Below are 12,266 nucleotides of genomic sequence, written 5' to 3' on the forward strand. Positions count from 1 at the left end.
AAGAAGAAGAAGAAGAAGAAGAAGAAGAAGAAGAAGAAGAAGAAGAAGAAGAAAGGGCTGGGGGGATGGCTCAGTGGAGTAAGTGCTTCCCTGGCAAGCGCCAAGGGCCTGAGTTCAATCCCTGGTTCCACCAAAAAAAACCAAAAAACAAACCAAAAAAAACAGGTACAAAAGACCATATGTTACATGATTCCAATTATACAAATTATAAGAACAGGGAAATCCACAGGCACAGAAAGTGGATGAGTGGTTTCTTAGGACAGGGCTGTGAGGCAGGGAAGGACAGCTAATACATACGGAGATCTCCGGCGAAGGGGTACAGTGTTCTAAGTCTGACTGCAGTGCTGGCTGCACACTAAAAGCAAACCATGAGCTGTGCATTTGACACGTCAGCCTTGCACAGGGGCCACGCTACTCTCTTACCACTCCAGTTTTAGTGTATGTGCTGCCGAAGTGAACACGCGAACTGTATGCTTCAAATGGTGGACTGTGTGGCATGCACACCATGCCTTGATAAACTGGTAAGGGCGAGGGACACAGCTCAGTGGTTTAAGCACCTGCCTAGCAAGCACAAGGTCCTGAGTTTGATCCCTGGCACCAAAAAAAAAAAAAAAAAAAAGATTCCCTCTCAGTAAATTGGTAAAATAATAATATAAGGAAATAAGATTTTCCTCATGTCTACTTAGTAAATATTTAAAGTATACAGTTTGCTAAAGGGGGTTTCTAAGTTCTGGTAATGTTCTATTTCTTAATTTGGGCAACAGGTCAAAAGTGAAGGGCCGGCCAGATAACTCAGCGGATTAAAGCACTTGGGCAGAGTGCAGTGGCTGGGATTCAATTCCCAGTGTGCCATGCCAGCCCTGCCCCTGGGGCATACTCAGACTGGTGATTGAGACTGGGCATGGTGGCGTGCACCTGTAATCTCAGCATTTGGGAGGATGAAAACAGGAGAATCACTACGAGTCCAACCTGTGTGGTGAGACCCTGTAGACCTTATACTAAATACATTTTTAAAAAGTGACTTTGTTGGGGAGGGGGGCTGGGGAAATGGCTCAGTGGAATAAGCGCTTCCCTGGCAAGCGCAAGGGCCTGAGTCCAATCCCCGGTTCTTCCCAAAAAAAAGTAACTTTTTGGTAATAATTATTGGTGTATACCTCTAGTATGAAAATTATATTTTCACAGCAAATCCATAAACACACATACACACACACACATACACACACATTGGCAATGGTGTGGGTAAACACTATTATACTGTTAATGACAATGCAAGTTGATAAATTGCAGTTAATACAGTAAACAAAAGATACATATGTTTTGATTCTAAAGGTCTATACTCACATAAAAAATACATACAAAAATCTTTACTATAACATTGTAATAGAAACAATGTGGACAAGCTCTAAATACACAACCCTAGAGACTGCACAAAAGAATCTCAGTACAGGTATGCCTGGGAATAGTATTTGGCCATTTTAAATAACGAGGCAGTGCAGCCAGCTTCCCAGTGCTGGGGCAGAATGCCAGCCACCCCTAATGTAACGGACAAAGGGTTTAGACTCAAGGTTCCAGTCCTCGCTCAGCGGGCTCCAAGGCAGGAGCAGCACAGCAGAGGGAACTGCTTAGCTCACAGCAGCCACGAAGCAGAGGGCAGGGGCTGAGCCCAGGAAGGGGCACACTGCAGTGCCGGGCTCCCAGGACCGACTTCCTCCAGCCGGACGCCACCTCCTGGCCCTGCCCATTAGGGACCAAGCCCTCTGATCCATGAGTCTTGGGGGGAAGACACTTCAAATTTAAACCACAACAGGCAGATCTACATCCACTGAAATGAAACTACTGTTATGCTAGGGTTACATAAAAAATATGAATTAGGGTGGATTATAATGGTTATATGGTATGCCTCTGTATGTGGGGAAAAAATAAACTGAGGTAGAGTGGAAAGAGGGGCATTTACACACACAAAAACACACACAGAGTAACAGAACATCTCTAGAAAGACATATAAGAAACTAGTAATCACAACTGCTTCTGAGAAGGAGACCCTGGAAAACTGGCAAGCACACTTTTTACTTGGTACTTTTAAAAATAGGTGACTATACATCAGGCATGGTGGCATATGCTTGTAATAACAGCAACTAGGCGGCTGAGGCAGGAAGAGCACTGTGTCTTGGACTGCAAAGTGAGAGCAAGGCCAGCCTGAACTGCACCTTGTCTCAAAAAAAAAGAAAGAAAGAAAAAAGACAGAAAAACTATGCTTTTAAACAGGTGAATGCTCCTGGGTTTCTAAAAGTTAAAAATCTGAAATGTTTGCCATAAATTCAGAAATGTTTTCTGTCTTTACCTTAACACTTAAATATTCCAACTCTTAATATATTAATATTGATAGAAATAAAAATAGTTACTTACATCAACACCTCCAAACAAATCAAAAATATATGTATTTGGGTAAGTAGTTTCTTGAGTTAGTTTCCTATCTTCAGTAACAAATGCCATAGCCTCCATGGAAAGAAGAGGAGAAATTTCCTTTTAAAAAAGTACAGAGACATTTTGTTTTAGAATTCAATACAGACCAGATGCTAAAGTATCAGTTTGCATTTTAGTCATAAACTGAATCTGCATGCGCAGGAGCCCGATGAAGCACACCTTCTAGCACCCAGGCTCCTGTAGAGTTCTTTTCTACAATGAATCTGGTGCCACCTGCTTCAGAATGTGGCAGAGTGACATGCACCAGTTCTAGCAGCGATGTCTTAAGGCCTGGTGGTGCTGGCCTCTGCCGCACTCGAGTCTAACCACCCCGCTCTGAGAGGCCCAACACAGCCTCTGTGGAAGCCCCGGGAGGGGAACTGAGACTGTGACTGATGCCAGCGTGGGTCTCAGCTGACGGCCTGCACCAGCCTGCCTGGTGAGGGAGGCTACTTTAACATTTTAAATGTCTCAGTCCTCCATTCAAAACCACAGGAAGCAGAACCACTCAATGAACCAGGAACTGTGAGGTAAACAGTGGCTGCTACTTCAAGCTACTGGGTTTTGGAGTAATAGCCACACCTCTGATGGAATGTCACCCTGGAGGAATTCCTGCTTGATCTCCCCTGCGCAAATGAAAGCTGATCTGCCCCCATTTGTGGTGGCTAACACTTTCAGTATACATTTAGCATTTTAACTTTGTATTTATTTGAAGTCTTGTGTTTTCCTTCTATAGTAAATGCTCTTTGAAGAAAGGGCTAGATTAGATGTGTTGGGGTAGGTCTCAAGACAGCAAGCATTTGAAACTGTGGACACAGGAAGGTCATTCTCAAATTTTGGAAGGTGACAATCTTTTGTTCATATGGAACAAAGCTAATAGGAAAACAATCTTACAAAAAACCCTGCTACACAGTAAGATTTAAGTAAACATTTGGTTATCTGCTGGATGAATAAAGAAATGATCAAACATCAAGGACTAACAGATATTAATTTTTCTCCATATCTCAGAGATTTTACAATAATCAAAATATTGTACAATTCTTTGGAAAGTATTTTTAAATAAGTATAAAAGGCTATTATTTCTATCAATTAGACTATGACACAATTAAGATCATGAACATGCCTCTTAAAGATAATGTATGGGCTTATTCACTATTACAGATTAGAATGACTTCTGCAACATTATCATAAAATTTTACCTTTGAAGAACATTTCAGTTTTCTTTCTTTCTTTCTTTCTTTTTTTTTAGAACCGGGGATTGAACTCAGGCCCTTGAGCTTGCCAGGGAAGTGCTTATTCCACTGAGCCATCTCCCCGGCCCCCATCATTCAGCTTTATAATGATCAAATGGACTCACCCAGCTTATAAATGCAACCAGAGCTAGGAGTTTACACTTGGCCCAAGCTGACGTTTGGATAAGGTAACCCCAGATGTACACAATCAAAACGTCTGCGGGTTAGGCCCAGCATTCTGCTACACACTCAGGCTTCAGAACCACTCAGCATATCTCTGCACTCTTTTCTCCTGCCCCAACCATCAACCTGCCCCTTCCAATCAACAACCACAAGGTTCTCCAGGAGCCTTCAGCTATATATGGGTTTAAAACCATGTCCAAGAGCAGAACATGGTGGCACATCCCTGTAACTGCAGCACTCAGGAAGCTGAGGGAGGAGGAGCACTGCGAGTTCAAGGCCAGCCTGAACTACATAGTGAGCAAAAAACAGAAACAAAAACAAAAAGAATGTTCTCCAAGGCTAGGCATATAGTTCAGTGGAAGAGTACCTATACTATATACATGCCTGTGGGCTTGGGTTCAATCCCCAGAACCACAGGCGGGAAAGTGCCACCCAAACGCCAGTGTTGACTTCCTAAATAAAGCGATTACTACCACAGATTAAACATGAATAAAGCCTGGAAGGAAACAGACAGGAAACCTATGGTGACTGCCTCTTGATGGGGGCACTACCGGTGACTTTCCTTTTCTTGCCCTGTTTCTGAACTTCTCAACAGCTCATACAATTAATAAAGCCCATTAAGAAAAGCAGACAGTTATGTCACCTGGAGGCTCTGAATGCAGCTCCCCTAAGAATTACCTTGAGAATGTTTTGACACTCAATGAAGTCACTGTGGAGGTGGCTGGTGGCATACAGCTTAAGGAGCAACTGAGGAATTCCACTCCATTTGGACTGCTTGTCCCGTTCTGTCAAAAAAGCTTCAGTGAACTGTGAATAAAAAAGAAAAAAGTACATTTTACTGGTGAAGAAAGACCTACATGACGACAAAAAAAAAAAAAAAAGCCAACTCTCAAATACAACCAGAAAAACAATCCAAAATTCTCTTTTTAGAAATCTTCAAATAGCTGGGCACAGTGGCACATGCCTGTAATCCCAGCATTTAGGAAGCTGAAGCAAAAGAACTGTGAATTTGAGACTAGCCTGGGCTACACAGTGAGTTCAAGGCCAGCCTGGGTTGCATCATGAGACCTTGACCGAATAAAAAGAAATCTTCAATTACTTCTAAATAGCCTACAAAAGAACAGTGTGCAACCTCTTGCCTTCTCACATGGCGCCCTCACAATCTTCCCCTACTGTGCAGTCTCGTGTCTTTGCCAGTGCACATTCTGGGCTCCACACACCTGCGCTCTCGACCTCAGTACACGCTCTTCCCCTGCCTAAAATGTTCGCTGTGTCTTTTCTATCTAAAATGTTCTTCTTGCTTTAAGCTGTAAGCTGAACAACTAGAAATCTTTGAGTGGCCTTTCCTACAAGCCTAAGAGATTATTCACCCTTCCTCTGGGGCTTTATCTTCTGTACAATTTATCCTATGCTATCACAATGAATGGCCCATTTGAGCCTCTGTTAGACCACAACTACTTAAAAGCAGGTGCTCAATTAGGTTCCCCTTCCTCATCCTCTATTTTGTTCAACCTCAGACTGTGGCACGCAGCAGAGACTCCCTAAATGTTGGGAAGCACAAGCAACAGCAATACATTGACAGAAACATTAATCAATCATGACAGTGCTCAGTATTTCTTTTGGGATATAACATTCATTACCAGGGGTGAGATGTAAATTATTTCCACGTACCTGCCCCTCAATCAGATCAAAAATTTCTTGTAAGAGATGCTATAAGACCACTGGATCTTAAATAATGTCTTTGCCAAGGGTGGGGACGAGGTGGGAGGGTGCATGCCTGTGATTTCAGCACTCAGGAGGCTGAGGCAGGAGGATTGTATGAATTCAAGATCAGCTTGGACTATGTAGTGAGACTCTGTCTCAAAAAAAATCAGTAATAATTAGTAATAATAGTAATAATAGTAATGCTTTAGTTCTATCCTGACACATATCATTCCTAGGATAATGGCTGAATCCCATTGCTCTTAAGCTTATTTTCTTAGATTATAAAAATAAAGATACTATGGGAATAACAAGAAATAATGAGATTCAGGAAAATGATCATGTTAGAGTGAAATGTAGGAAGTTACTAACTTCACATCAAAAATGGCTGAATAGAGGCTGGGGAGAATGCTCAGTAGGATAAGCGCTTGCCTGGCAAGTGCAAGGTCCTGAATTCAATCCCCAGTACTGCCAAAGACTGAATAACAGCAATTATATTACCGAAGCAAGCTCAAATCAATGCAAGATAAAAAACAATGGTAAGGGCAAGGGAGTTAGCTCAGTAGAATAAGCGCTTGCCTGGCAAGCACAAGATCCTGAGTTCAATCCCTGGTACAAAAAAAAAAAAAAAAAGGTAATACTTATCTCCATTGAAAGAAAAAAAAAAAAAAAGCCAATATGGGTATGGGAACTAGCAAAAGCAGTGCTTTAAGAAAAAATTATACTTATAACTGTTAAAAACGAGATCACAAATAAATCCAACCTAAGACAGAAAAAAAGGACACTAAACACAATCAAGAATTAAAAAAAAAAAAAAAAAAGAATGAAAATAAAAACTATTCTAGCAAAACAAAGAATAGAAAAATTACACAGAAAAATCAATGAAACCAGTTAGCATAATAATTAACATAGTGAAAGACTAAATGCTTTCCCCCAGTACGAGGAAAAAACCATAATGTCCATTTTCCGGCCGGCCAAAGAGCTCAGTGGATTAGAGTGTCTGCAAGCAGGTGCAGGGCTCAGGGATCCAGGCCTGCAGTGCCGGCCCGCCTCCGGGGCTCAGAGACCGCAACTGAGACTGGGCGCGGGGATGCGCACCTGTAATGCCAGCACTTGGAAGGCTGTAAACAGAATCACTACGAGTCCAATCTAGTAGTGACACCCTGAACACCCTGTAGACCCTTCCCTAAAGTACAGAAAAAATAAAAATTAAAAAAAAACAAAATGTCCATTTTCATTTTTATTTGAATATAACTTTGAATTTAAACAATTACAAAAAAACAAAAGGCATCCAGATTGGAAAGGAAGAAATAAAACTATTTGCAGATAACACTGTCTACCATATCAATTCCATTTGTAATAGCATTGAAAAGAATATTTACAAATAAATGGTGCCAGGCATGTAACTCAGCGCACACTGTCTGCCTAGCAAGTGCGAGGCCATGTTCAATTCTTGGTACCAAAAGAAAATAGTAAAAAATAAATGAAATAAATGAAGCAAAATGAATACACAATTTATATAAGAAAACAAAATACTGTTAAAAAGTCTAGGTAGTAGAACACTACCACATGCTCATGGACGGAAAGCCTCAATATTACAAAGTGGCAATACCATTTTGTCAACTTTTTTTGAGATAGGGTCTATGTTACCAGGTTGGACTTGAACTCATCATCCTCCTGCCTCAGCCTCCTCAGTACCTGGGATTACAGTACAATTACATGTACGATCACACCCAGTTACACTTATTACTGTAACAGCAATATCCTCTGTAATGATTCCATTCCTGTTACAATCCCAGCTAGCCTCATTACAGAAACTAACAAGCTAATCCTCAAATTCATATAGAAATGCAAGGGACCCAGAAGAGGCAAAACTATCTCAGAGCTGAAAGAATCATGCTTCCTGAGTTCTACATTTATTATAAAGCTAAAATAATCAAGACTGCATAGTTCTGGCCACTAATAGAACAGTACAAAGACTTCAAAAATGCACCCTTACATTTATGGTCAACTGATTTTTATTTTTATTTTTATTTATTTATTTATTTATTTTTTGGTCAACTGATTTTTAACAAGAGTGCAAAGTCTATTCAAAGACTAAGGTCCCCAACAAATGTGAGGTTAGGACAACTGGACATCTATAAACAAAACAGTAGACTCCTTCCTTACATCATACACAAATTAACTCAAAATGGATCACAGGTCTACATATAAGAGCTAAAACTATCAGTCAGAAGAAACACAAGTATAAATCTCACACCTTACATTAGACAATAAAGTCTTAGTTATGACACTAAAGTATTAAAGGAAAAAAGTAAACTCTACATCAAAAGTAGAACCTTCTGTGGCTCAATGGACAGTACCAAGAAAGTAGTATGATATTCACTGAATGATAGAAAACATTGGAAAATAATCTATCTGGGGAGGATATGATGACCAAAAGTAAAAAAGAAATGCAACTGCACCAAATATATGCAATGACCTAGTAACCAAAATACTGTTGCAGAAATGAGGGATGCCTTCATGGCTCATCAGCACCCTGGAGACCGCCAGGTGAGCCCAAAAAGATGGCAACAGAAACTTCTTAAACTGAAATACAAAGTAAAAAAAGAAAAAGAAAATAATAAGAACTTCAAGGTAATTATGAGATAATTATACATTCTACAAATGGAATACTTTGAAAAAGAAAAGATGAAGGAAAATTAATTGAAACAATAGTTGAGATTTTTCCAAAATTAATGATATAGATCCAAAAAATTCAGAGAACACCAAGAAAAATAGCATTTTTAAGAAATACTATGTGTGTTGGCTAGACATGAGGGTGCACACCTGTCATCCCAGCAGTGGGAGGCTGAGGCAGGAGGATCACCGAGTTCAAGGTCAGCCGCACTACATACCAAGACCCTGTCTCAAAAAATAAAAGACAAACCAAAAAACTCATGATGTATGAACATATATGTTCACAGTACAAAACAAAGAAATGGACAAACAACAAAACAGAGAAAAATTTTAAAAGAAGGCAGAGGGGGATGCCTCTTACATATAAGGAACTGGGGTAATGATTACAAAATGGAATGAATTTTTTTTTTTAATTGAAAGAGAAAAGATAGCAACCTACAACATGGAATCTAGTAAAACTGTCCCTCAAAAGTAAGTGAAGGAGCCGGGGATGTAGCTCAGCAGTACAGCGTCTGCCTGGCAAGCATAAGGCCCTGAGTTTGATTCTGAATACCTAAGAAAGAAAAAGTAAATGAAAACTAAAAGATAAAGTAAAACGGAAAGATACTGAACTTAAGGATTTAACAATGACAAAAGAAGAGAAGATAGGAAAAAAGGAGAAAAAAACACACAAGTATATATACAGGATGGCTGAGATGATTCTACTCATAATTTCCATCAGTGTTTTGAAAACAGCAGTTAATTACCAGCAGTTAATGTTTAGAACTTTCACCCTGACTCTGCATGCTGACATCTGCGAGCTGCACAACTATACTGAGGACAGCAATGCGTAGCACAAAACCCATGGTTGAATACCTCTCATCTTGGTCTTCTAAATGTGTACCGTTTCTAACGTCTTATCAATTATTATACTCTCTTTAAAATAAAAGAAAAAATGAGTATTTGTTGAATGCAAACCTCAATATTCAATATTCCCCCATCTTGTATAACTGTATCTGTTAATCTGAACAACAGATTTGACAATAAAAACAGATAATGTAACCAGTTAATTAGCTATTCCTGTTTTGAAAATCTGTAACACATGTATTGTTGTATGTTACCCTGTTTCTGTCTTTTTCTTTTTTTACAAAATGTTTATTCCTGGAGTCTAACAAAATATTTAAAACTATTATAGTTTACTATATAAATATATATGTTATTATCCATAGCATTATAAAAGAGAAATCACTACCAGGCTTCACATTTTACTATGTGTTTATTGTCTGCTAGCTTTCAGAGAAGAACCTAGCTATCAAAAGAGAGGTACTGAAATAGGTCCCATAGGACATAGATGTTTTCTCTATTCTGACAGGTTCAGCCTACTGCTGCTGTCCCCACAGAGTACTTATCAGGTTTTTATCAAATATACCAAAGAGAGCAGAGAGCTACAGGCACATTAAGGACAAGAAACAACTGTTATATATGGACTTCTAATTCTAGGACAGGTAAACTTAACAGGCTGAGAGAACTTCATGAAGGCTAACACTGAGAAGAATTAAGAAACGTGCATCAATCATTTTACATACATATGATTTATAATCGTTTTACATAAGATTATAGATTTGAAGTGTTTATAACATCAAATACATCTCAAAGGGCTGGGGAAATAGCTCAGTGGCATAAGCACCTGCCTGGCAAACACAAGGTCCTGAGTTCAATCCCCAGTACCACAAAAAAAAGAAAAAAAAAAAAAAAAAAAAAAAAAAAAAAAAAACCAACAACTCAGAAGCCACAGATATATACCGATAATCTTAAGAAACTAAGAGCAATTTATTTACAAAGCTTTTTACTTGGCCAGCAGTTGAGAGTCAAGAAACAACACATCAAGTAACAATGAACTAAGACCCGACTGACTGGTAGTCTTTCAAGTCGTTTCATACAAGGGAACACCAACCAGAGCAGCTCCTGATTCTTAGGCTAGCCAGATGTTTTCCGAGTGTCCTGCCACTGACCAGGACATACATTTAGCCAGAGGGGTCTCGGCAAGCAGCACCGTGCTACTTGCAGCCCCATCTGAGTCTCAGCCTCCAGCCTCCCAGGCCCTGTCTAGCCTACACAGAAGCTTCACAGCTGTGGATGGCGTGTCAGCTTCTTTCTCTTTTTTCCTCCTTTGTCACTTTTCCTTTTCTCCTCCTCTGGTGACGCCTTCTTTTTCTCCTCTACTGTCTGCTCCTTTCTCTGCTTTCTCTTCCTCCTCCTCCACTGTCAGCTCCTTCCGTTCCTCCATGCTCTCCTCCATTGGCTCCCTTCATGCCTTCTTTGTCAGGAATGCTGATATAAACCACTTTGTTATAGCCTTCTCGGTTCCGAGCAATTTCAATGACAAAAAAAAACTGTATCCTGGGGGCAAAGATTGTATTTTACTCTGTGCAGCCCTGAGAACAATCCAGGTGCAGCAAAGCACCATAGTTGTAGTCTTCTACAATACCACCAAACTTGAGGCAGAATGGCCTCCACTTCCCTTTAGCCAATTCTGATTTTAGTTCCTTCGGGGCCAACACATCTGCATTTTGAGTTTCTCAAAACGCTCCTGGAATTCACAGTAGATCTGATCATCGACTTTGGTGAGTTCCAGGAACTGCGGGTCAACTGACAAAATCAGCTTATACTACACTTGAGCAGGCTGCATCGCTCTCACAGCCCAGGCCCTCTCATGTCTGGACTGCTGCATTAAGACTCTGCTGAGAGAGAGAGCATTTGCCTCAGACGCCACCTTCCTGGGAACGGGCTCATCTATGCCACAGGAGTACTCCATGTTGCAGCCAAGAAAGCATGGCTTCACCTGGCCGGCTGTTTCTGTCTTTTTCTCTATTTGTTTTTGCTTTGGTTTTTACTCCTCAAAATAAAATAAAATTATTTTTTTTTTTAAAGAAGAAAAAAGAAAACTAAAGATTTACTCAGACAAATGAAAACGAAGAGGATTTTTAACAGTAGACCTGGGCCACCATGATAGCTCAGCAGATTAAATGCCTGCTTAGGCAAGAGCAAGGACTGGGGTTCAATCCCTGGCACCACATGCTACGCCAGCCCTGCCCCCGGATGCACTGATCTGGCCATTGAGACCAGATGTGGTATTGTACAACTGTAATCCCACTGCTGGGGAGGCTGAAAACAAGAGGATCATTATGAGTCTGATCTACATAGTGAGGTCCTATACCAAATACAGTAAATAAATAAAAACATTAGGCCTTCCCTACAAAGTATGTTAGAAGTAGTTCTTTAGAGAAAAGGAAAATGATATGGGTTAGAAACTCAGATACACAAACTTAAGATAGAATAGAATGTGAAAATAACTAGGTTTTACTTTTATTTTTATTTTTATTTTTTTTCAGAACCGGGGATTGAACTCAGGCCCTTGTACTTGCCAGGCAAGCACTCATTCTACTGAGCTATCTTCCCCGGCCCCTAGGTTTTATATTCTTAATAAATCTAACAATCAGCTAATAATAGTAACAATGCAACAGGTGAATATGCATTTGGAGAAGTAAACTGAGTAGCAGTAATCATAAAAGTAACAGGAGGGAGAAAACAAGCAACAGGTAGTTACACCAACACAAAGCAATGTAGCATTACCTTAAATAGACTTAATTTGAGTCAATCAAAATGAATACCACGAATTGTAAGGCAACCACTAAAAATGGCTTTAAAAGAAGTATAACTGACAAATTAAGAGAAGAGACACCATAATAACTCGGTCTGGGAGACAAGATAACATGTTTGAGCCCAGTCTATGCAACTAAGTGACTTAGGGAGACCATGTCTCAAAAAAATAAATTAAGGGGCTGGAGAGATGGCTCAGTGGTCTAAAGCACCTACTTGAAACAAGCTTGGCAAAGCACAGGGACCTCGGTTCGATCCCCCAGCACCACATGCCAGCCAGCCCCACCCCCCTGGTGGGCTGAGCTGGCTACACACACACACACACACACACACACACAATAAATAAATGTAATAAATAAAAATAAATAA

At 40.1% G+C, this 12,266-nt stretch overlaps 1 protein-coding gene and 1 pseudogene across 2 annotated transcripts in view; both read right to left on the minus strand.

Annotated features, from left to right (window-relative positions):
* Window positions 1-12,266, minus strand: part of Trpc4ap (transient receptor potential cation channel subfamily C member 4 associated protein) — a 99,503-nt gene that overhangs the window by 60,338 nt on the left and 26,899 nt on the right. For both annotated transcript variants that reach the window (XM_004630843.2, XM_004630842.2), the window contains exons 2-3: window positions 4,557-4,685; window positions 2,407-2,523 (exon numbers count right to left, since the gene is read on the minus strand). In XM_004630843.2, coding sequence (XP_004630900.1) covers window positions 2,407-2,523; window positions 4,557-4,685 — 246 coding nt within the window. The remainder of the gene's footprint in view (window positions 1-2,406; window positions 2,524-4,556; window positions 4,686-12,266) is intronic.
* LOC105742112 lies at window positions 10,444-11,052 on the minus strand (annotated as a pseudogene).

This window comes from Octodon degus, unplaced genomic scaffold, assembly GCF_000260255.1.
Source record: "Octodon degus isolate 3935 unplaced genomic scaffold, OctDeg1.0 scaffold00037, whole genome shotgun sequence".
NCBI lineage: Eukaryota > Metazoa > Chordata > Mammalia > Rodentia > Octodontidae > Octodon > Octodon degus.